The sequence below is a fragment of the Lissotriton vulgaris genome, chromosome 4_1 (assembly GCF_964263255.1).
Source record: "Lissotriton vulgaris chromosome 4_1, aLisVul1.2, whole genome shotgun sequence".
Classification (NCBI taxonomy): Eukaryota; Metazoa; Chordata; class Amphibia; order Caudata; family Salamandridae; genus Lissotriton; species Lissotriton vulgaris.
The window spans coordinates 1,869,721,796-1,869,742,782 of NC_141691.1; the positions used below are offsets into that span (position 1 = coordinate 1,869,721,796).

The 20,987-nt window shown below is 47.2% G+C and overlaps 1 protein-coding gene across 1 annotated transcript in view; it reads left to right on the plus strand.

The window, feature by feature from the left end:
* Positions 1 to 20,731, plus strand: part of LOC147724650 (uncharacterized) — a 42,412-nt gene extending 21,681 nt beyond the window's left edge. Inside the window, exon 2 of the mRNA XM_086918076.1 lies at positions 20,589 to 20,731. Coding sequence (XP_086774202.1) covers positions 20,589 to 20,731 — 143 coding nt within the window. The remainder of the gene's footprint in view (positions 1 to 20,588) is intronic.
* Positions 20,732 to 20,987: the final 256 nt, after the last annotated feature.

Here is a 20,987-nt window from a genome sequence, read left to right on the forward strand (position 1 = left end):
ACAACATACCCTGGAGCCAGTTGTAATGGCACCTTTGCCCGTTCAATCCCACTCACGAATATCATCCCCCTTTGCTTCTATCCTTTTCAGCTTGTGATATTAGATGGTGGGGGCCGCCACCATGAAGATTCCTTTTGCAGATAACAATCAGCATTCATTAACAAAAAATTCATTTGCACCAGTACAAATATTATTTTGTGACCCTACAAACAATCGATTAATTTGTAGATGCAATCGCGTTTCCAACTAAATCCAATGAGTATATAAGTTTACCAATCCTGAGCAATACTAAAACTATGACAATAGACATCGCGGAAAGACTTCCGCTTTTGCACTCTGATCGCGCCAAAAACGGGCGGCCATGTTGGGAAGTTAGCGCTCTAGCGTTACGCGGTAGGCGGCACCCACACAGATGACATTGCGGATATGCAGGGCTTTTTAATAACTAACGGACACTCGAGCCCGGCAATCCTCGGAGGAGCACGGGGGTAGGAACAATGATTTCTTTCTCTGGCAGACATGTGAGTAATAGACTCTGACCTCGAGTCTCAAAAAACGGGTCACAGGGGCATATCAAGCAAACAAAAATCTCGCTGATGTTTAAACGATTAACACGAGGTTTTGTTCCTTACAGTAAACTGCGCAGAATACCCCTCGCCTGCAAACTCATGGGGCTATGACAATTATTGAGAGAAGTATGTATTGATTTCTCTGACAAAGGCTTTGTTTTTACCGAAACGCTTACCATTTCCCACCAATTCTCTATCATGAAAATATTGCGAAGGAGGGTCCCCCTTTCCCCTTTTAATTGCTAGTTCGTTGGAAATGCATGGAGTCATGATTGTCGGTGTGTGTGATGAGATGACAGTGGAACCCATAGTGTGAAGCCACTATACGTCTCTAGTGACAGACAGCTGATGTCGAGAGACGCAAAACACCTACGTGTTGATCCTCATGTAGGAATACAATCGCTTTCAGATATACAAGGCGGTTTCTTCACTAATGTGGTACATAATTGTCTGTCTGTATTATCATTCAGATCATAATGCTTATTCACGCATTTATGTTGGTTTTTCTCTTCCCTTTTCTTTTACAGAGACCACATCAGGTCAATTTTCCATACCTATGGTATTGTTTTTCTGCTTCACCTGGGCCAACTCATGCCCTGAAGCCCAAACAGCCAGCTTATTTTTGCTGGTTGCTTGTAGGACAGTAGGCACAACCTCATAGAACTGAGTAGTAACAAGTAGGGATCGCTATATGGTCCTGATGAGTAAGCAGTAGGGGACTGCTTACGAAACATGTCGACTAGGTAGCAGCTAATGCTCTACCACACAACCCCTTCTTAATGTTCCCAGCTAGAGAAGTTAATAAATTTGTTTTTTTCTACTAAGCCAGGGAATTTTTAAACCTTTTTTCATCTTTTTTCACTTTTTTCCACACTCACTAGTGTTAGGTCCCTACACTTTCACTGATACCCATGCACCCACACATAGCCTCTGTCACATCTTAAGTGCTCCCGCGTATTTCGTCTGGTCGTAGCACGCCCCGTCCCGTTATAGGGGCGGGAAGACCCCTATGATGAAGCATGACACTAACGTTTTTTTAGTGTGTGAGGGGTATTTTAACAAGCACACTGTGCTCCCATCTTTCCATGCTTAAGAGAGAGCCTAGTACCACTTCCAAAATAGTTAAAAATTAAAAAACCATCATTAATTCACTTTTTTGATAGAATCTCTTTGGTTATACAATTCCCATAGAAGCCCAGGTTCTGGTGTTAACCTGGGCTTCTCTGGGAATTGACAAGGGTATATTATCAAGCCAATTATCGCCGCTTTAGAGGAAGTTTCCTGCCGATAAAAGCGGTGATAATGTATCACCCTTTCCTGATATTATGGCCTCAGGTGTTCTAAAGTTGAATTATCGCAATCAAGACTGGAAATATATATGCATATCTTTTCCCCTGTACAAAGTTTTATAGTGTTCACAGACCTCCTACATTTTTGGGTTTTTGCCCATTAAGTTGTTTCCTACATCTAGTAAATGCATTTATGAGCCAATAAAATTTTACTGACTCTCAAAATTGGTTTAAAAATGGGATACAAATCGCTATTTGAAAAGGGCGTGTTGTAAGCATACCTTCCAAATAGTGATGATTTGCTGGCATATGCATCAATGGTTTGTGACTAGAAATGTGGTCACAAACCATTTGTAAAGTCTTCCTAGCTGGGGTAGTAACTTATTTGTGAAAAGAAATTGGAGTAGCAGATGTAGGGCGAGTATACAGTTGTCCAGCGCACCATTGGCAACTCTCCCTTAACCTTTTTAAAATAAAACATTTGAAAAAAAAAAAAGTAGCCCTGTTTCCCATAGAGAATTGAAAAGCAATCACAGGAATGGTTGTCTGCTGAGACCTAATAGTTGTTTTTCAGAGTGAAACCAGCAGGTGCAATAAATAATGCCACAGTGCTCCCATTTCTGGACTCCGGTCGCTGAATTACAGATGAACTAGCATCCAAAGCGACTCATGTATCTTTACAAAGGCCCTTTCAAGAATAAGTATCATGACCCACAGCTTTTTATAACAGTGCTTATTAAAGTGCCTGAGGGTTGAATACATCACCACTACTTGACATTAATGAAATGGAAATTAATGCATGCAACAACTAGATCGTCCAAGCGGGATGTAAACAGATGAGAATTGGATGCCTTCCAGTTCCAGCTGCCTTCATCTGCATTACACCCACTTCAACCTTGTGTTACAAACTGTATTAAAATAATGGCATTCGTTTAGTTGGTGCAGCAATGCCAAACCCCCATAGACCGACATAATACATTACATCAGTTTAACATATTTAGAATGGACTACTTTATATTATGCTTTTGACTCATTAAACACTTACCAGACATCTCGACAATGCCTTCTAACACCAAGCTCCCCTCCCAAAAGATCGCCTAAGTCCTTACAGTGGTAATATCCTCCCTTAATTTTTGGTTCAGGATGCAAACTCTATGCAACAAGCCTCGTCATCTCACATATGAGCCTCTAGGTTCATATTGCCACTGCTACTGCAAACATTAACCACTGAACACTTGTGTCTACATTTGGAAACTTCTCATAATCACTGTATCTGCACAGAGAATGTATGGTGCTTGGAGGAGGAACATCTGCACTGAACTCTTTCATCTGTATTGAGAGCCCTTAAGCGTTTCGCAGGTGCATTCCCTCTCTCTTTTAGCTGGCAGTGTCCTTAGTAACCATTTTTTGGGTTCCTGGAATTTGTGGGAGTGATAGAGGACTGGACCCCAAACAATGTAAATGTGTATGCCACTCAAGAGTTGACAATGGCTTTTTCCGAAACCAACCAACCTGGAAAAGCTGAGCCAAGCTGAGCAGAGAGATAGCGGATGAGCTGAAAGATATAATAAGCAAATGTGAGGTGAGAATGAAGCAAATGTGGATGCACCTGAACTTTTCATTCAAAGTTGCGGTGCATACCAGGTTTTTGTAGATGATTGACAATGGCAGGTATTATTGAACAAAAAAATCAGTCGGAGAGCAAGGGTATGTAGGGCGCGTCCTGTCCCCAGGGGTAATCTGTAGAAACAATGTGGACTAGCCCACTATGTGTATGCGATTCTCTTAGTCACTCTTATTAGTGACCTAGAAACTGGACCCATTGGGAGTTGTTAAAAGACCCCTCACACACCAACCTGGGTGGTGTCATGGTTCATCATCGGGGTCCCAACCAGGCGGCCGAGTGCCACCTGGTTGTGCTTCGACACCTGACTACAGCGGAGCGGGTGTGGTGCAACAATGTGATGTGAGTGAAGGTGAAATGATAAAAAATACCTCTGGGAATCCTTGCCTAACGTTTTATTATTGGCGGCCCAGGGTATTGGTTAAAACTATGTGTGATGCAACTACTAAAGGAACAATATTCCTGTGAGTTGACTTAAGTGTGGCGGTCTACATCTTTCAATCCCATCTAGGTGTTTTGCGGGACTTTCTTCAGGACCAGTAGGTGAACAGTGAGTGGCAAAAAAAGGTTGGAGCCACTGAAACAGTGTTTTTCCTACAAACTCGCTAAGGTGTGTGGTAAAATGAAAGAAAGTCAAGTGTCGGCGTACTTACGGACACTTTAGGTTAGCAAAAAAATTCAATGCTATACTGATGTAGGGCAGTTTACGGGGCTCGGGGAGGAGGCACTGCGTGTGGCCAATTTGGTGTCGCTGTGTCCTCCGTGGGAAACCTAATTCCAGTACTGTGGCGTCCCGGCTGGTGATGCCGCGGGTCCGGAATTAGGTTTCCCACGGAGGACACAGCGACACCAAATTGGCCACATGCAGTGCCTCCTCCCCGAGCCCTGTATACTGCCCTACATCAGCATTTAATTTTTTCACTACCCTGAAGTGTCCGTAAGTACGCCAACACTTGCCTTTCTTTCATTTTACCACACACCTTAGCGAGTGTGTAGGAAAAATACTGTTTCACGTGGCTCCAACCAAGAGTAACAAGAGTAACAAGTTATCTGATTCACAGTAGATGAGATTCCATAGACTAGCTTGTGAAGCAAGAGACTGAGCTACCGCAATGCTTTTGAAGATGTGGCATATAGAGTATGGCAACAGCGTAATTGACTGAGCCATCTCTGGCACCCGTTACAACATGTATATACAGTGAGGCATGGAAAGTGCTTTTGAAGAATGGAGCAAAAGCTAAACATGGAAGCTGTTGTCCTTAATTCTATGGAAATAGGTTCTGGGGATAAGAACTAATGGGAGAAGGCAAAGTGGAGGAGGATGTTAGGGTTGGGCCAGGACTAGGCCAAGAAGGAAGAGAGGATGAGGTCCAAAAATAGCTGGAATTCTTGGAAGGCTCACTGCTTTATTTTCCATAATGTGTTTTGGGGTTGTAGAGGTTGTCAGAGATGTAGTAAATAAGGGACTGTTTAGAGTTGCAAGTGGAAGATAGAGTTTGAATTAGGGGTGGTGTATTTGTGGATTGGGAAGAGTAATACAGACCAGAGGTTACAACAGATGCTGCATCCAATTAAAGCACTGGAAGAATATAAGAACAAAAGAAGGTCATCAGATGGCATTTACATTGTTCTTAAGGATAGGGGCAGTTGTGATGACTGGGCAGATGCTGTCAGTCTCAGAAAATGTTTTACTAGCTGCGTCCAACAGCCACTATTCTTCAGCATCAATTCATTCTCGACTCTATTGGAGGAGCTATTGAAATTGCTAATATGAATTAAAGAGAAGTGGTGTAGCTGAGGAGATGGACGTCTTCTAAGTGCCAATCACTTCTAGGTATCAATCACAGGTTTATAGGAGCTTGAAGCAATTTTTGGGCAGATGTATTAGCAACTGCTTGTCTTTGGTTCAGTAGAGGTTTTGTTCAAAATAAGCTAGGGACATTGAAAGTTAAGATTTTCAGCTACTCAGTTGTGAAGCAATGGTATTTATCAGGTAAGCATGCTACATAGAAAGGTATGGGCAACAACTTTTTTTTACATCTTCATTTTAATTTGTTTCTCAAGTAACTGCTGCCCAACCATTATATGGATAACAATAACAACAGAGTGCATATAATCTGACATCCATTTAATTTTTGCCTATAGTACACGCAGTGGAAGTCCATGTTAGAGCCCTTTTATTACTTTGCACTGATATCCCAACGCTTGTGTGACGAAATTCATCCATACTCCAGTTCAAAGATGGCCCCTTTTACCCACCTTTGATGGATGCTGACACTTCAGGTTTGTCTTCTATGTTTGCTTACCTCTACTGCTGTCATTTCTATTTTATTCCATCCAGGACATATACCAATTCCCACAACATGTCAGCCAATATCTCCAAAGAGGGAGTGAGAGCTGGCAGCTCTGTCTAGCCCACCATTTACTCTCCATATGTCTGCAACATAATCCCCAGAGCAGACACCAGCTGTAGGACATGAATATAACAGGAAGATCCAACTTAAGAATTTGGGTCCTAAGTCCATGAAGGCATAGACCTACCAGCATGCATCCCCAGTCTATAGTATGGAATGCCTTTTTGATATCTAGGACCACCAGAACTCCTTCCATTTCTGATTTTTGCACAGTATGCAAAACATGCGTGAGATGCTATTTCTTTGGCGATCAACCCACATTGGTGGACATGCAACAACAATCCTACTACCCTATGTAATCTATGTAGTTAGTGTGTTGGATATCACTTTGGTATCAACATTGATCATATATAATGGCCTGAAGGATTGATATCTGTTGGGTTTTGATGTCATGATAATGATCATGGTCTGTGGCAAGTGCTCAGAGAGTAGTTTTGTATATGCCTGATAGAAATCCAGGGGTAGTCCATCCAACCCTGGTGCTGTTCTCCAAGGCATCTCCATATATGACCTCCAATATTACTTCTTTTGGTATGCCCCCTATCAGTGGTAAGCAAGAGTGGAACACAAAGGACAGACTAGAAAGGAGAATTCACCCAAAAAAAAGCCACACAGCAGAGCAACCCACAAGAGAATAGAGAAAGAGCCTGACCTTTATCTACGTATAATATTCTCTCCCACTTATGGTAGTTAATCATTTTCCCAATTTCCCACAGCCCATTTGTTCAGGGTTAGTCTCTCTTATCTGTTCTGGGGTGCCCTGAAGTGTGGTTTCCATGTGTGTCGATTTTCCATTTCAGTCTATCCTTAGTGTTCCACTATTGCTTACCACTGTTTGGCGACTCTCTGACTCTAGTAATGCACCACCTTCTCCTTTCCACAGATCCACTTGGTCTACTTGAGCTACCACCCCTTTTTTCACTATAGATCACCCCCTCAGATCTGCTTGTTCTATTGCCACTCTCCAGCAATTCACATCCCTTATCTGGGTGCATGAAGGAGTAGATCTTCCCTTCATTCCCTACACACAGTTTTTCAGGAATCAATAGCATGTATTTAATTTTCATTTTTATAGGTTTTTCTTTTGGCTTGCACTTTCCTAGTATAAACTGTGAAAATCCTGATAGCATGTCATTCACACCAAAAGGTCTCCTATTTGCTTGATCATTTGAGATCAGGGCTGTCGGTGGTGCTCCTGGATGTGGCTTGAGGGCACGCCCCGTGGACCCTTTCTATCTCAAAAACTGCTTTAGTTCACTAGGGCCCATGATCTGTAGGAGTAACTGTTCCAGAATCTTTTCTGGGGTGTCATCTTAATCTTGCTCTGGTAACCCTACGTAATAAAGGTTGCTTCTTCGGAATCTACCCTCTGCACATTTCAATTTTTCAAAAAGGGCCTTTGTTTTCTCTATTAGAACACAGACTGTGGGCCCGATTCACAGAATGAACTTAAGACTCAATCCTAAACTTACTACTATTTTGGTATTCACAGAATGCACTTACTACTTTTGGCATTCACAGAATGAACTTACTACTTTTGGTATTCACAGAAGTTAGGATTTTGTCTTAAGTCTGTCTTAAGTCTGTCTTAAGTTTGTCTTAAGACAAACTTAAGACAAAATCCTAACTTCTGTGAATACCAAAAGTAGTGAGTTCATTCTGTGAATGCTAAAAGTAGTAAGTGCATTCTGTGAATACCAAAATAGTAGTAAGTTTAGGTTTGAGTCTTAAGTTCATTCTGTGAATCGGGCCCAGTATTCTGAAGTCCTTCCAGTTCTCTCGTCAAGTTGTGAAAATTTTTCTCAGTTTCTAGAGCTCACTAACTGGCCTTTCGGAGGCCAGCCTTTCATAGATTCACCTCTATGGCGATGGTGTCCATTTTTGTTTTTTGTGTTCAATAGCTGCTATTATCTGCACTGGGTGAATTCCGATGCCTCAGACATGGTCTGAGAAAGTTCCTCAGTCTCTTGCCTCCCCTCCTGCATCCAGTGTATTGGTCCAACATCATCTGTTGAGAGGCTCCCAAGAATGAGGATGCCTGTCGCGTTCAACTGGTGTTGACTTCCAGTTTTTTTTTGGCAGCAGAGCAAACTTATGGTAGGTTGCTGCTTATATGGCCCCTTATGTTAGACAGCGTTTTGAGTACCTGCAGATGATGGTGTTAAAATCTAGTTCGCAGTGTCAACATTATCGGCGCCATCTTGCCCCTTTTTTGGGCCCATTCGTGCGCGTAAGCTGCAGCCATTTTAAATGCCATGACCTCTCTGCCCATCGCCGATAGCCAGCGCGTCTCTCTCTCTCTCCTGACCTCGCAGGCATCCCCCGCGCGTTGACAGCCCCCGCTCTCACATGCTTGGGCCATAAACCCCTCTTCAGCGCAACCCTGCCTCGGAACCCCATCCTGTTCCCAGCTCAACACCTCCCTCCATTCCTTTCATGATCCCGGGTCCTTTGATAAAACCCCCTTTCCTCTATGCCCGATTGTCCTGCTCGTTCCCAGGCTGCCCCCTGGCCCTACGGATGCTGTTTATTGCCCCCCCCCCATACAGTAGGAAGCTTCCCCCATCAAAAGATCCACGAGTTGATCAAAGCCCCCACCCCATGAGATCCGATCGACCACATACATTCCGTGAATCGGCGGAATGTCCAGCTGTGCGACAATCGTCACCTGTTGTGACCAGGGTGGGGACTCCTACTGTAAATGTTTGTGGGAACGGGCTTGAAGCGGGATTCCGAGAATGCCTTTCCGGACTTCAAAGTACTTGCAAGAATGTGTCACCTGCAATAAACTGTAATAAAGATCATAAACCTGTGTATAAGAGGCCAGGCCTTAGAGATGCGATTAGAGCACCTCGAGAAGATACCCTGTTGTCTGATTTGATGTGTTCTGCTCCGTCGGAATAAAACTTCTGTTTCCTGCCTTCCAGTCTCCAGCGCCTGCCTCTTTGTTTGGTAACTTGAATGGTATTAGAGGCGGTTAGCGCCGGGCAACTCTGAAAAAGGTCATCGGCCCGCACCTTTTTCCACAATTGGCGTCCCAAACGTGGGGCCCATCGGCGACTCGTGGATCCAGTGGGAGAGGTCCTGACGACAGAGTGAACGACTGCAACGATCGGGAGAGCTCCTGTCCGATAGACCCTCGTCTGACAGCCGATCATCTGAACTTCACTGGTTCCGAACAGACCTCTCTCGAGTGATCTACGGTCCTGATTGGGAACCATCAGGAGTGCCGCGACGGTTACGAAGAATAGAGGACGATCGGGCGCTGGATTCGGAAGACAAGAAACTGTCCATGCGGTCCGGGTAAGGTCGTGTAACACGACAAAGTGCGAAATGATTGTTTGATTTGGAAAATACTAGTATTACTCTTTGAATTGTTGGTTCTTTTTGGAGATTCGCTGTCTGCAAACGGAGAAGAACAGGTTCTCTCTTTGCAGGTAGCGAAGGATAGGTAACGCAGACTTTTGTCCCCGCTGTAATCCGTTGTGCCTATCTTCCTCCCCCACTGATTGATTGTTTGGCCCGAACTGTTGTTCACGGATTGTTTTCTGGAGATTCTCTGTCTGCAAACGGGGAAAAACAGGTTCTCTCTTTGCAGGTAGTGAAAGGGTAGGTAACACAGACTTTTGTCCCCGTTGTAACCCGTCGTGCCTACTTATTCTCCCCATTGATTGTTTGATTGACCGAACATTGACTGTTCGATATTGGTTCTTTTGAGGTATTCACTGCCTGCAAATAACGAAGAATAGAAATATTCTGTCTAGTCTTTGCACGCAGTGATAAGATAGGTAGTGCAGACTTTTGTCCCAGTTGTAATCCGTCATGCCTATCTTCTCCCCACTGATTGGTAGCCTGTTTAGCCCGGACCGCTTATTAGAGATGAACCATCCGGCTCCACTGGAAGGCACCCCTAATAAGGACATGTTTATGAAGCATGGATTGATCGCCATAGCCTATAGCAAGCTGTGGCATAAATATACGAAGAAGGATCAGAAAAGTCAGTGGCCACTGATAGGATCCTTCGATGAGGATAAAATAAGCGCACTAGAAACAGCCCTTGGGAAACACAAGACAACGCCCACTATGCTTGATAGTCTCGGCATGTGGCGCAAAGAAACTGAACAACGTAAAAAGAGAAATGAAAGTAGGTTGGGAAAAGAGCTGTGAAAGGCAGCCCACCTAGCTGCTAAGAAATTAGAAGAAGAGATAAAGGAGAGAGAAGAAGCCAAACAGAAACAAGAGGTAGGGACATCAAGTCAGTGTCCGGTTAGAACACCCTCTACGCTCTACCCTGAATTATCCTCGAAACAGCGAGTCAACGATGATCTTTTGTTAGGTCCTCCGATCATCTACATGCCCCCTCCATATGCCCCTTCCCAACCTTTAGCACAGCACTCACTACCCCCGAGCACAGACGAGAATAGTACCAGAGCTTCGGTCCCCATGGCCTCCGCGCCGGCCGAACTCCTTGTACTAGATGCAGCACAAGCGACAGTGTTAGATGACCCAGAGGCCCGAAAGACAGATTCCACGAGAACGAGCAGGTTGAGCAAAGATGAGCGAGCAGGGATCGACAAGATAGTGAGGACACTGGTAGAAAGAAAGAGTGAGGAGCACATCACGGATATGTTCCACTCATATGCAGGGAGCCACAGACGGCACTTTGCCGTACGATTGTGTTATTATGCCCTGAATGCGTATGAGGACCGATATCGAGACAAAGGTCCCGAAAGCCTAACGACCCTGTATAGAAAGGTTGATATCGGGGATGAGGGCGAGTGTGACGTGACGGACCTTCTTATGCGTACGCTTGAGGTTTTCCGCCACCTCACTGAACAAGAATCGGAAGCTAAACCTACGACTCCCGTAGCGACAGAATCACGAACTGAGCAAGCTAGCACCATGATGCCAATAAGAGAGGCTGCCCCCTACTGGGTTCCCCCACGAGGTCTAGGAACACACAATGATGTCAACCACCAAGATGCAAGAGGGAGGGTAGTGTACAACTGGGTCTACCAGCCATGGGATCGGCAAGTTATTCTAACATTCCGGAAGTCTCTGCCTGATTTACGTAAAAACCCCACTGCCTTCTACACTGAATTCGGTACAGCCCTAGGTTCAATGATTATGACCCTGGCTGACATCGACTTGTTTTTCGGGTTATGTCTGCCAGCTGATGTGTGGAAGCAAATCCGGAAAGTCGACCACCTTGAGCTGTTTGGACATACCTGGTCACAACTCGATGGCATAGATAGGCAACGAGAACCTGGACAGAAGCCTTTGAAATCCATTTTAGAACTCCCAGACAAAATTGTACAGAAATTGAAAACCCTGATCCCAGAAAAGAAAGTGGACTGGTCGATAGTAACAGCTTGTTGTCAGAAACCCAAGGAAGACGTATCGGAATACTTCTCCCGGTTTGAAACAGTGTTCTCCGATTACAGCGGCCAGGACATGACCACTGCAACCGGACACCATCTGTTTGTCCAAAATTATGTAAAGGGTTTGTCGCAGGAGGTTTCTCAGAAACTACAGGCCAGCGAGAGTAGTTGGGCAGCCTCCAAACCCGCGGCTATCCTCCAGATGGCCCAATATTACGAGCACCAGAAAAATGAAAACGATAGAGCGACAGAGAAAAAGAAGAAAGACTTAAAAGAAAGGGTGATGATTGCGCAGTTGCAAGGGGTGACTATAGGACAAGAGCAATACAAAGGGAACTTCCAGACAAATGTCCCTAGGAACGCACCCCCTAAAGACCGTACCCCAACACCCCATGTTGGACGTAGAGACATTAGCGAGGACCAGTGTGCATTCTGCAAGGGATTCGGCCACTGGAAATCCCAGTGTCCGGTCCTGTTGGAGATGAACAGAAATAGGGACCCCAAAGACGTAGCGGGTGGACCGAGAAACAGAGGACAGCAACGGGGGTCCACGAATGACACGAATAACGATAGATCAAACAGACCAAATACATTTGACCGTCCCCGACGAAACCAGTACCAGCAGTCTGACTGCGACGATGCCCGCGACTTCGCATAGGACTGCCTAGGGCAAGGGAGGGATCCAGTTGAGCTCTATGTTGACCAGCAAGGTCCTTATGTCACCGCTAAGGTCCTAGGTACGAAGTCTCCATTTCTGGTAGACACTGGCGCGACACGTAGTGCGTTATCTAAATGACTGATTCCAAGGGCACCCTTGTCTGGCTCGCTTGTAACATCGATAGGTTTCGATGGAACGCCCTCCACTAACCCTTTGTCCACACCGATCTCCTTCGACTTAGAGAACAACACCACTGACACGACGTTTTTGCTTTCCTCTAATACTCCTGATGCCATTATGGGACTTGACTTACTGAAACATTTCCGGGCTACTATTAGATGTTCACAAGACGGAGTTCGAGTTTTTCTGTACGACAACCCAACTCTGCTCAGACATTGCCCTTCCCGATGCATGTTTTCCATCACTGACACTGACTCGTCCCTACTTGACGCTCTGCCTCCGTATCTGTGGGCCAAGACAGATTCGGACGTAGGACGCATGATGATCGACCCAGTGCACATCACTGTTCGACAGGACGCAATACTCCAGAAACTTCCACAATTTCGGATATCCCCCGAGGGCGAGTAGGCATTGGTAAAAATTATTCAGTCACTGATAGACGCAGGAGTGGTAGAGGAAGTGGTAAGCAATGTTTGCAACAGCCCTATCTTACCCATCATAAAGAAACAAGGAGAGGGAGATGAGAAAGCGTATCGCTTCATCATCGACCTTCGAGAGATCAACAAAGTAGTTGTACCCCAGTACCCCGTGGTCTCAGACATCACCACTATCCTGACTTTGATTCCTTCTACTGCCACCACTTTCACTGTCATTGTCCTCAAGAATGCTTTCTTTTCTATCCCCATCCATCCAGACAGCCGATACCACTTTGGCTTCACCCTAAAAGGCCGCTCATATAGATTCTGTCGAGCACCGTAAGGCTACACAGAAAGCCCCAGCATCTACAGTCAGGCCCTCAAGAGACAACTGGACGAAGTCCAGTTACCCGATGGAGTGGTGTTGATACCATACATCGATGACATCCTTTTGGCGGCCGATACCACTCCACTTGCAGTCACAGCCACCATCCAACTCCTGCACTTCCTTGCGGAAAATGGCCACAAGGTCTCCAAAAAGAAGCTGCAATTCTGCCAACCCCAGGTCACTTACTTAGGCCACCTTTTGTCCAAAGACGGAAGGAAACTTACTCCCAACCGGATCCAAACCATCCTAGAGACCCCTGTCCCTAAAACTCAGAAACAAGTCAGCTCCCTACTAGGCCTCACCTCCTTCTGTCGACAGTGGTTGCCAAACTTCAGCCTCATTGTGAAACCGCTGCTTTCTCTGCTGGCTAAAGATGTTCCCTTCCCACTCCCTTGGACCCCTGAATGCCAATCCTCCTTCATAGAACTACGAGATGCCCTCTGCTCGGCCCCTGTCCTAGGAACCCCCGATTACACGAAGCCCTTCTCCCTCTACACTCACGAAAGGGAGGGATGTGCTTTGTCTGTCTTGACCAGTCCATTGGCCCAAAGCAACGACCATGCGCTTACTTCTCTGCCACTCTTGACCCCGTAGCCAGAGCCTTGCCTGCCTGCCTTCGAGCTGTAGCTGCCGCTGCTATCTCTATCCGACAAAGTGAGGGGATCGTGCTTTCAAATTCCCTCGCGGTGTTAGTACCCCATACAGTTGACACCCTCCTGAACCAAACTAAGACACAACACCTGACGAGTGCACGACTGACTGGATACGAACTGACTCTGCTTGCACCCCACATCACCCTGAAAAGATGCACCACACTGAACCCGGCAACCTTGTTGCCCCTACCAGAAAACGATCCCAATGTGTCCCCTGTACATGACTGTGTGACCCTCACGGACGAACAGACTAGGAGTAGGGTTGACCTCAGAGACACGGCTTTTTCTGACCCTGATGGAGAGCTGTGGGTGGACGGCTCTTGCATCAAACTCCCTGATGGCACCACCTCAGCCGCTTATGCGGTCACCACAGCCCGAACTGTAGTAGAGACAGCCCGCATCACACAAAGATCTGCCCAGGCAGCAGAACTAATTGCCCTGACACGAGCATGCATCCTAGCAGCAGGAACCACAGCAAACATTTACACCGACAGCCAGCATGCCTTCGGGGTGGTTCACCATTTTGGACTCCTTTGGAAGGAGAGGGGATTCTTGACCTCACACGGTACCCCCATCTTACACGGAGATCTAGTCTCCGCCTTGATCAAAGCCGTCCTCCTCCCCAAACGACTTACAGTCATCAAATGCCAGGCACACAAGAAAGTGACAGACATTATTGGACAGGGAAATGCACTAGCTGACATCACTGCTCGGACCACAGCAGAGAATAGGACGACGACACGCATGTACGTGACCAGGTCACAAGCAGAGAAATGGACAGACGCCAGGGACACTATTAGGGACATTCAAATGGCTAGCTCGCAACACAAATTGACTGAATGGGCACGGGTGGGACTGAAAGACGATGAAGGCTGCTGGCGAACAAAAGACACGAACAAATGGTTGCTACCTGACACATACCTGATTCCCATATTGACTATGGCACACTCCCCTGCACACATAGGATCAGCCCCATGATCGAACTTGTCTCCAGAGTTTGGCACAACGACAAAATCACAGACTCCGCCAAACGTCTGGTCCAACAATGCTTGATATGCTTGCAACATAACCCTGGGAAAGGAACTGTAGCACCCCGGGGAGGGTTTGGGGTTCCCAATCACCCATTTGAAGTCCTGCAGATGGACTACATCCAACCAGAAAGATGCCAAGGCCTGAAATACGTACTTGTTCTGGTGTGTGCATTTAGCAAATGGGTGGAAGCCTATCCAACCCGCGACAACACTGCTATGGCCACTGCAAAGGTAGTATTAAAGGAATTTTTCCCTCGCTACGGCCTTTGCCGAATTTTATGGAGCGACAATGGCCCCCACTTTGTAGCCGAAGTTATCCAGCTCATCTTGAAGGGGCTGGGAGTTAAACAGAAGTTCCACGCAGTCTTCCACCCCCAATCTGCTGGACTTGTTGAGCGACACAATGCCACACTAAAACTAAAACTAGCTAAAATAGTGGCTACCACAGGACTGAAATGGCCAGACGCTCTCCCACTGGCATTGCTATCGATGCGTTCCACCCCCACCAAACACCACTTGACACCTTACGAGGTCGTTTTCGGCCGGCCCATGAGCGTCTGGTCTGCACCAAAACCAACTTCCATTCATGACGTCCCGGACGTCCTAATGTCTGGTTACTTGTATAAATTGACTGAAACCCTGTCTGTCATTCACCAACAGGTGCTGCATGCCATCCCTGACGCTTCCAGGGGTCCCGGACACAACCTGCGACCCGGGGACTACGTGCTCATAAGAAATTTCCAGCGTGCCAAGAGTCTGGAACCCCGGTGGACGGGCCCCTGGCAAGTCCTCCTCACCACCCGAGCAGCTCTTCGAGTGGAGGGAAAACGCAACTGGGTGCATGCGCACCACTGTAAACGGATCTCCTCGACTCTGACGACGACCGAAGGCGTGACCACCCAGGAAGAGCTCCTGAACAAAGACCGACCATCACTGAACTGCTATCCGGACACAGAGACACTCGAACTGGCAAAAATTCCTGACCCCACTGTGCCATCCAGAGAAGGGTATAACCTGCGACGAAAGGAGGGAGTTTCGGCTAAGCAGACCATTAACTAAGTCATAATTCTCAGATCGGTGGCCTAAATACTACAAAGGCTGTCAGGAGAGAAAGCCAGACGAAGTTTTTGGTTCTGACCGCTACCGAGCTCCCTTGAAGGTGATGGAAGCACCCGATAAGAAGATGATGGAAGCAACTGGACATCCGAAGATTCACTACAAAAACCCAAAGACTGACAAAATCCACAGTTCAAAGACAATTGCACTTTTTATCGCCCTTCTCTTTTGCCTCCTCCTCATGACCACCCTCTGGATTGTGGAAGAAAACGCACCCGCTCATGAGACATTCCTGACCACTGCACAGCCTACCACCATGAAGGAACATTATCTGATTTCTCTTTCGCCCCAACTCAGAGAGAGACGAAAGGAGTTTTGGAACAACTCCTTCGTGCAACTGCTGCACCAGCACAATCTTGCTACCAATGCCCCCAACTGCTGGATCTGTGGGTTGCTACCCCACGCCACTGGACATTCAATACCCTTCATCCCTTCCCCTTTCACAGTTCACGGCTCCTGCCTTGCCTGGCTGATCCTCTTGCAAGAGAGCTATAGGGATAATGCCACCTTCAGCAAAACTATGACACATTTCTTTCATGAGGTCTGGCGAAACAAAACGAAGACACATTTCTGCCCGCAGACCTCCAATGACTCTATCCACATGGACATCCCTGTCAAAGAACGAATTGGAATGCAGGTGTTTAACAATTCAACCAGACCCACCTTCTCCTACCTCCGGAAATGAACAGCTGCCACCCTGACTGTGGCCCTATCTGTCATCAACGTCACAGGCCTTATGTGCATAGAAGGGCTTGGGACACAGCTGGTGGGCCGCAGTGCCTGCCGCATCACCAGAACTTTGGACTCCACCGATCCACCTTCCTTTGTGTCCTCTCCAAACATGTACTTTGTTTGTGGCACAAAAGCCTACACCCGGCTCCCCAAAGGCTGGGGGGGGTACCTGTTTCATCTCCTTCATCCTCCCTCCGACCTATGTGGCTCCAGCGAATCACCATAGACAAAAACGAGCCAAGGACATTGAACAAGCCGACTCCACAGGAGCACAGTTCCTCGATGCAATGAAGGGACTTGTTCCACTCTGGGGCCCGATGGGGAACAGCCGTGCCATCTGACATTTGACTCAGGCAGTCGAGACAACAATGAACATCACAGCTGGCATCCTTGCAAACAATACAGCCGAGCTTCAAGCGGTCCGCCTGGTGGCTCTTCAGAACCGCCTTGTTCTAGATGTGGTTCTAGCGGATCGTGGTGAAGCATGCCGCATTATTGGGTCCAGCTGCTGTACATATATACCGGACAATTCACCCTCAGTGTACAAAGCCATCGAACATCTCCACAGACTCTCCTCAGAAGTTCACCAGGAGCAAGAAGAATGGTCGCTTGGTGGATGGTTTTGGAGTACGGTTAAGGACTGGGGCTGGAGACTGTTTACTAATATCCTGATTCCTGTGGTTGTAATATGTGGGTTCTGCTTAGGAATTCAATGCCTACCGCCTCTGTGTTCATTATGTGCGGATTGTATCTGCCCTAAGACTGTGGACTTTGGAAAGGAACGCATGAGAGCACTGTATGATGTCGAGGTTAGGAATCTGATGCAGATAGACATTGATTAGACAAGCTGGCTAGATATGTTGAAAAGGGAGGATGGTTAAAATCTAGGGGCATATCAACAAGAGACATAACGCCGCTTTTCTGGCACATAACGCTGAAAAAGCAGCGATTATTTTAACTCATTATTATCAAAGCGCAGCTAACATGCATTAGCGCATGTTAGCAGCTGTTACATTAACGTCTCAGCCCGCATCGCTAATGAGATGTGAAGTAGGTGTTTCTTCCCAGAAACAACAGGGAAAAACTCGCTAACCAGATATCGCAGTATTTGCAAGCCGGCCCCTGAGAAGCGAAGCAATAATAAAAGCAACGCTAACCGTGATTATTGCTGGGATCTAACGTCTGCTTTATTTCCGACTTAGCTATCTGTATAATTGTTAAGTCCACATCTCCCTATTATCTCCATTTTCATTAGCGCAGTTCCCTTATCGTACGATTTTGCACGCTAATGCTCATTCTCACGTCTATCTCCGGATTTCACATCGCCTGTTAGCAAAGTGTTGCAAATATGCCGCTAACACAGCAATGTGATCCGGCGATAGACGGCGATAAGGACAAACGCGCTAGACGCATTTAGTGATATTTATCGTGTGTTGTTGTTGATATGCCCCCTAGTTCGCAGTGTCAACATTATCGGCGCCATCTTGCCCCTTTTTTGGGCCCATTCGTGCGCGTAAGCTGCAGCCATTTTAAATGCCATGACCTCTCTGCCCATCGCCGATAGCCAGCGCGTCTCTCTCTCTCTCTCCTGACCTCGCAGGCATCCCCCGCGCGCTGACAGCCCCCGCTCTCACATGCTTGGGCCATAAACCCCTCTTCAGCGCAACCCTGCCTCGGAACCCCATCCTGTTCCCAGCTCAACACCTCCCTCCATTCCTTTCATGGTCCCGGGTCCTTTGATAAAACCCCCTTTCCTCTGTGCCCGATTGTCCTGCTCGTTCCCAGACCGCCACCTGGCCCTAAGGATGCTGTTTATTGCCCCCCCCCCCATACAGTTGGAAGCTTCCCCCATCAAAAGATCCACGAGTTGATCAAAGACCCCACCCCATGAGATCCGATCGACCACATACATTCCGTGAATCGACGGAATGTCCAGCTGCGCGACAATCGTCACCTGTTGTGACCAGGGTGGGGACTCCTACTGTAAATGTTTGTGGGAACGGGCTTGAAGCGGGGATTCCGAGAATGCCTTTCCGGACTTCAAAGTACTTGCAAGAATGTGTCACCTGCAATAAACTGTAATAAAGATCATAAACCTGTGTATAAGAGGCCTGGCCTTAGAGATGCGATTAGAGCACCTCGAGAAGATACCCTGTTGTCTGATTTGATGTGTTCTGCTCCGTCGGAATAAAACTTCTGTTTTCTGCCTTCCAGTCTCCTGCGCCTGCCTCTTTGTTTGGTAACTTGAATGGTGTTAGAGGCGGTTAGCGCCGGGCAACTCTGAAAAAGGTCATCGGCCCGTACCTTTTTCCACAATGGTCTTCCCTGTCTAAGACTTACGCTGAGCTCAAACCCTATCAGAGGGTACATGGGAGGGTGGGGGAGGCAGATGTCCCAATCACTCCACTCTGCAGTGGGGGCCCTGACCTTCACCCAGGCCCCATCATGTCCACTCTATCTCAATTTCGACAATAAGGCTTTTCTAGTCCTTTCAGGGGCCCTTTGATCACTGCATGTAATTGGCCTCTTCAGACTCGGTTCTCTGTGTGCTTACTATTTGGTCGTATTTTATCTACGCTGGAAGGATTGTATCCAAGCATAAGAGTGGCAGTGGCGACCACTGACTGCTTAAAGTGGTAGGGCGGCCGCAGGTGGAGGGGGCAGTTGGTTGGGGATGGGGGGAGGGAAATAAAATATAAGAATTAAAAAAATGACTTACCTGCTGCCCCGCTCTGCACTGATCCTGCTGACGCCTGCATCACCGTTCCTCTTGGCGGCTGAAGGCTGGAAGGGGATGGGCCATTAGGGCATAGGCTCTGCATCCAATCCAGGACTGCTCTCACAAGAGAGCAGCGCCAGGATTGGTCTGTGCGCGGTCTCATTTGCCGCTCAGACAGTGCATTGAAGTTTGTGCTGTTTCTCTAGCCCAGCCGTTTAACACAGCCAGGTTGAAAAAACATAAGTGCACATGTGTGTTTGGCGGCCTCAGAGGGCCGGCCAAACACACAAGCGCATTTATGAGTGCACTCCACTCCTCCCTGACATGCCCGGCCCCACCCTGCCCTACACTTTCTATTGCAGGGCTCAGACAGCATACATAAAATAATAATAACATTGCGTTATTATCATTTTATTTATCGTCTGCTGGCACAGGCTTTGGGGCGGCGCTCCTCCACCATTACAGAGGAGCCATCCCTGAGTAGTGGACCAGGGTAGATAAGGGCAAATCTATCCCAGCACCCAGTCTCCTCCAAAATCCCCAGGCTCTCCCTCGAGAACACATCAAATTTCACCATTTCACCGGATTCCTCTCCACCCCTGTGCACCTCCGACTCCATATGACTTGCCTGATGGGGGTGCGGGAGGCCGTCTCCTTCCCTCTGGCCTTTTGGCAGTACTTCTCTTGGGCCATGTAAGGCCCAATGCAGCTGGTTACATTATGATAGGCAGGCAGTGTGGGTCCAGCTCATCACACAGCTTAACGTCCTCTTCATTTAACTCCCCAGGGAACACCAGGGACTGTCAACAGGCCCCTCCAAAAGGAGGCCCAAATACTGGCTCTGCTTTTGTCTCAGGGATGCCCGGGCCCAGCCTGTCCTGGGCCTTAATCCTCTGCCGGCTCACTTAGTGTAGATGCATGCTCGGCCAATACCAGGAGGTCTCCACATTTTAAGTAACTAGGCCCATATGTTGTAATTTTACCTTTGTCGCTCCCAGCATTATGTCTCCGCTCATAGAGGGTGTGGTGCAGGGTGGAGTGTGCAACCTTTGTGCCCATCTTGGTCTCTCCAGTGCCTGCATTTTTCCTCAGGCCTGTCTCCTCCTCATCAGATGTTCTCCAAACTGCAGTTAGGCCACCTGGCCCCTATTATGTGGAAGCTCTACTGTACGTTTCCAGATCTTCTCCCAGCAGGCTCCTATTGTCGACTTTCTCCATTCCTTTTCTTTTAGAGTCCGGTGCATGGTGTGAACCCTCCCATCTTTTAATTTTGTCAGTATCCTATCCCAGAATCATTGATATGGACCCTAGTGACAGGCCTCACTATAGGCAGGATCCTTATCACAGTATATTGTTTTGGCCACAAATGGTCTCTCCGCTAATCTGCCATCAGCCTTTCTCTGCTTTTTCCATTTTAGCTTGCAATTTGAAGCACAGGGAATACAGGACGTCTCAGGATATCAAAGGGCTCTGGGAACTTCAGATTAACATGTGTTATCAGCAGTCTTGCTTGGCCATGCCTCCCAGGGCCAGCAACTTCATTGCTCTTTTGAAGTGGTGATTTAATTTGGCCTGAGAAGGGGAGTCTAAGGTGGCCACAACTGTTGTCAATTATACATTCTGTTGCCTTCCTAAAATTCCCCCTGTGCTTGCTGAGTTCACATCTGGGTGAGAAGGATTTTTTAGAAGTGACAGGCTTCTAACTAACTGAACTGCTCTGGAGAGACCTGCTGATAATCAAGAAAGAGTGACCTATGATGGAAATTAAGTGGACTAGGTTCCTGGCAAAATGGTTGTGGCGAGTAGGTAGGAAAGCA